Source organism: Protomyctophum parallelum (genome assembly GCF_964188405.1).
Source record: "Protomyctophum parallelum genome assembly, chromosome: 2".
Taxonomy (NCBI): Eukaryota; Metazoa; Chordata; class Actinopteri; order Myctophiformes; family Myctophidae; genus Protomyctophum; species Protomyctophum parallelum.
In genome coordinates this window covers 20,644,539-20,649,595 of record NC_139699.1, presented here as the reverse complement: position 1 = coordinate 20,649,595, position 5,057 = coordinate 20,644,539, and the positions used below count along the sequence as shown (strand labels likewise).

At 50.2% G+C, this 5,057-nt stretch overlaps 1 protein-coding gene across 1 annotated transcript; it reads left to right on the top strand.

Annotated features, from left to right (window-relative positions):
- Window positions 1–2,129: 2,129 nt before the first annotated feature.
- On the top strand, window positions 2,130–4,082 carry LOC310854548 (triacylglycerol hydrolase DDHD2-like; the record flags this gene model as incomplete). Its single annotated transcript, XM_083759228.1, has 1 exon — window positions 2,130–4,082. The coding sequence occupies one exon, from the start codon at window positions 2,130–2,132 to the stop codon at window positions 4,080–4,082; it is 1,953 nt and encodes a 650-aa protein (XP_083615354.1).
- Window positions 4,083–5,057: the final 975 nt, after the last annotated feature.

Here is a 5,057-nt window from a genome sequence, read left to right as displayed (position 1 = left end):
CATGAACATAAAGATCATCCCCATATGGGCTGTGATCTGGCCTATAGTCCTGAACATAAAGATCATCCCCATATGGGCTGTGGTCTGGCCTAGTCATGAACATAAAGATCATCCCCATATGGGCTGTGATCTGGCCTATAGTCCTGAACATAAAGATCATCCCCATATGGGCTGTGATCTGGCCTATAGTCCTGAACGTAAAGATCATCCCCATATGGGCTGTGATCTGTCCTATAGTCATGAACATAAAGATCATCCCCATATGGGCTGTGATCTGTCCTATAGTCCTGAACATAAAGATCATCCCCATATGGGCTGTGATCCTGAACGTCATCAGAGTCACCGGAGGACGTCATCATGACGTCATCATGACGTCATTTGGCTTGCTGGGATACAAACACTATTCATGTCGGCCCTTCTGCTCTGTGTCAGTGGGATTGGCACGCACAGTTCATCCTCATAACACTCCTGTCCTCGTGTGTTCACTTAAAAAGGACCATTTGTGTTGACACAAACACAGAGCTTCAACCTTTACATTTTTAATCTGAGGCTTTATTGGTTACTATATATATATAGGCTATAGTATAGTATGCAAAAAATAAATATTTTATATTATATAATTTATTTATTTTTGCTGATTGTCAGTGGACAAAAAGCAGACCAAATATGTCTTTCTCTCTCTCTCTCTCTCTCTCTCTCTCTCTCGCTCTCTCTCTCTCATTTGCACACACTCACGCACGCACACACACACACACACACACACACACATTTCAAACTCCAGTTTGTCTCTTGTGCAAACTATTTCCCTAAGCTAAGGGCTTTATTTCAGACTTCCATAAAAGCTCTTAGGCTGTCTCCACGCCCAAGTGTTTAGACTAAGGCTTTCACAGTATTCCGCCATAATAATATATACTGTATGACACTCGGACTCCAGTTACCATGGTTGCCACGCTTAAAGGGACACAATTTCCTGGGGTCTTTATGTGTGCAATATGTGGTTTTAGATATTAGTGTCCATGATGTCACAGACACTGGGCTCACTTCCTTCCTGGACTACAATTCCCATAATGCTTTGGTGCACTGCTCCTCCTTGTGGATAGGGGGAGGGCTGCTTTTCTACTGCTTTTTTGACAGACTAGTTGACGTGAGTAGTCTGTCTTGAGAGACTAGAGGGGCGATAACCCCTCCATCGCCTGGCTTTTGGAATTACGTCATGGGGCGCTAACCTACTCTAACCTACAGCGCTAGTCCCACCGTTGTTCCCGCATGTCGGGCTAATGCTCGGTCAGAATTACCATCCGATCCCATCAAGTCTAATGACTATGTTTAGAGCACTTTCAATGAACATATAAATAACTCTCTCTTTTAATGTCTGTTTAGAGCAATAACCGTGACATCTTGTGGCAGAGTTTTAATGTTTATTTACAGTACATTTAACATAATCAGCTTTTGTATACATCTCATATTTTTTCCATTGACAATGAAAGGAGAAATTTGGTCAAATGTCCACAAAATATGGCGTGAATTTATGGCAACACAAACATTATAATTATGCCGTTGACAATGAAGAGAACATTTACGTCATATGTAGACGAGCAAATAGGCGAACCAATCACACAAATTCAGTTGTTCATGAGATGATGTATGATGATCTTATAATGATAATAGCCAAAGTGGCTAAATATGCAGATGTCTGACGACATATCGATGTTGTCAGACATCCACAGCAAACCATATATACTTGTCTACATGACAGCAGAATGTGTGCAAAATAGATAAATGGAATAGGGGAAACCTTGAGGTAGTGCTCCCAGTTGAAGGTAATACATTACAGCTGATGCTGACCCCACATAGCAACACAACTGAAGTTGATACTACGGGATTGTGCAGAATATAAGACGACCCCCGTTTTTTCCAAGTCTCGTTTGTGGAAAGAGAACATTGAATATCAAATAGTCTAGTCCCCCGGTTATAATACGACCCCGTTTTTGAAGATATTTCCATTGGAAAACAAAACAAAACATTGTCTTATATTCAGCACAATAGGGTACTAGTGCTCTGACCCAACACCGTAACCGACTTGAGGCCTATATATATATATATATATACACTCCGTCCCCCCCTTCGAGATGTTCGAGACGGACCCGGTCCTGCCCCCTCCTTGTCAAGTAGTAAACTCTCATTGGTTCTTCTGTCAGCAGGCCGCCAGCAGCAGCGCCAGCGCCTCCTGGCACCCGTTCAGCAGAGAGGACTCGGAGAAACTAGAGAACGTCTACGCCACTGTCAGGCAGAAGAACTCGGGGGACGGGGAGAAGAAGGGAGACGTGGTGGTCGCCGTGGAGGGAGGCCACTACGACGTGCACTTCAAGGAGAGGACGCGCCACGCTGTGTACTGGGACCAGGCGCCCAACGAGGTGCGCCGCTGCACCTGGTTCTACAAGGAGAGGAGCGACGTCAAGTTCATGCCGTACACAGAGGACTTCAGCGAGCGGCTGGAGGAGGCCTACGCGGCCGCGGCGAGCCTAGACGAGTGGAAGCAGACGCTGGAGTTCCCGTCGGGCGAGACGGTGATCCTGGACAACCCCAAGCTGATCATGCAGTACCAGTCGCCGGGGAGCTCCGAGAAGACGCACGCGCGCGCCGTGAAGCGTGGCGCCGACAGCGTCCTCGCGGAGGTCCCGGAGGGCGAGCCCGAGCGCGTGGACCACCTGGTGTTCATGGTGCACGGCATCGGGCCGGCGTGCGACCTCGCCTTCCGCTCCATCGCGCAGTGCGTCGCCGACTTCCGCCGCGTGTCCCTGGGCCTGCTGGCATCGCACTATGCGTGCGGCCGGCGCGACGGCACGGTGGGCCGCGTGGAGTTCCTGCCCGTCACCTGGCACAGCGCGCTGCATGGCGGCACAGGGGGCGTGGACCGCGACATGCTGCGCATTACGCTGCCCAGCGTCAGCCGCCTGCGCCGCTTCATCAACAGCACGCTGCTGGACGTCTTCTTCTACAACAGCGCTGTCTACGGCCAGACCATCGTGGACGCCGTGGCGACGGAGATCAACCGGCTGCACGCGCTCTTCCGGCAGCGGCACCCCGAGTTCACCGGGGAGGTCTCCGTGGCGGGCCACAGCCTTGGCTCCCTGATCCTGTTCGACCTGCTGACCAATCAGACGGCGGCTCCGAGAGGGGAGACGACGCCGGTCGACGAGCGGCCCGCCTCCCGTCCCTCGGTTACGGAGCCACGAGCGCCGCCTCTGAATCCCTCCTCGCCCATCGTCGATCGCGCCGGCAGCCGGTCGTCGGGAGCGTCATCGGCGGCGCACAGAGCCTCCCAGTCCGTCGGCAGCGACGAGTACTTTGACGTAGGCATCGGACAGTTGTCCATCAACTACCCGCAGCTGGACTTCCATCCTCAGAGCTTTTTCGCGTTCGGCTCGCCACTCGGCATGTTCCTGAGGGTTCGCGGAGTGAAGCGCATCGACCCCAGCTACACCTTCCCCACGTGCAAGAGCTTCTACAACATCTTCCACCCGTACGACCCCGTGGCCTACCGCGTGGAGCCCATCATCGACTCGGAGTGGGACCAGAAGCCTGTGCGCGTCCTTCACCACAAGGGCAACAAGAGGATCCACGAGCTGAAGGACAGCTTGAGCCACATGGGCACGGACCTGAAGAACGTCCTGGACACGCTGAGGACCGCGTTTCAGTCCTTCGCCAGACGACCGGTGGCCAATGCCGCCGCGGAGGAGAGCGCCGACGAAACCGCGATGGAAGAAGGAGACGTACGAGGAGGGACGCCCGGAGTGCACGACGAGGAGACCGCTGAGTCTCCTCTGGCGGCGTCTGTGGAGGAACCAGCGGAGGCGGGGCAGCACGAGATCACGGTGGGGATGCTGAACGCAGGACGGAGGATCGACTACGTGCTGCAGGACACGCCCTTCAAGAGCTTCACCGATTACCTGTTTCCCTTTTCCGAGTACTTGTTCGCCACCCATTCTCACCTCTGCTACTGGGAGTCCAAGGACACGGCTCTGCTGGTTCTCAAGGAGATCTACGACAAGCTGGGAGTGGCCCCTGAGCAGCCGCAGTAGTAAATCAGTGGTAAATAAATGGTGCATTTATATATAGAGCCCTTTATCCAAGGTGCTTTACATGGATTCTGCATTACATTCACACACACATGGCAGAGTAAACCAAGGCAACCAACCTGCACATCGGGAGCAATCAGGGGTTCACGGTCTTGCTGAAGGACACTTCGATGCTAACTCTGGGGGAGCCCACAGGGTTCGAAGTGGGAAGCTCACGGTTCCAATCCTGAGCCACTGTGTTGTGAAGTAACAGTAAGTACATTTACTTAAGTACTGTACTTAAGTACAATTATGTACTTTACTTGAGTATTTCCAATTTCCAGTACTTTTACTTCTACTACATCTCAGAGGCGACTATTATTGTTCTTTTACTCCACTACATTTATTTGAAAACTTTATCTTACAAGTTCATTTATATATTTTGATTGTATACCGTTACAAAACAGCCCTATATACATTTCGGCTATTTTCAAAATATATTTACACATTTTGAAAATGTGAAAGTGTGAAATGGCACATTCTGCAATAAGTACGTTTACGGGGGGGGGGGGGGGGGGTTGTGATGCGATCTGATATACAAATATTCATTCAATCTGTATGTATGTTTACATCAATTTGCATGTTTCACTTTCAATCAATCTGTATATCTGCAGTGCTGCAGCCTGGCTATCAGAAATTACTTTGGACAAACTTCAGTTAAACTTGCAGAGTGACAGATTACTTTACCTGGGTTATATCTTCTGATAGTGCTGACTGCTGACATGACATAATAATCCCATGATTCCCATCTATTGTTTCATTAGCGCGACGGAACGTGACAAAATAGTCTACAGCTGAGCTTGTTGTGCTGATGACAGGCACAGGCAGCGCGTCATAGAGGCATAGATAGACTGTGAAACAAGGTGGTAAAGATAACAAGGTGAGGACAGTGATGTCACTGTTATGCAACAGGGAAGTATTATGGACTTGAAGCTGTTG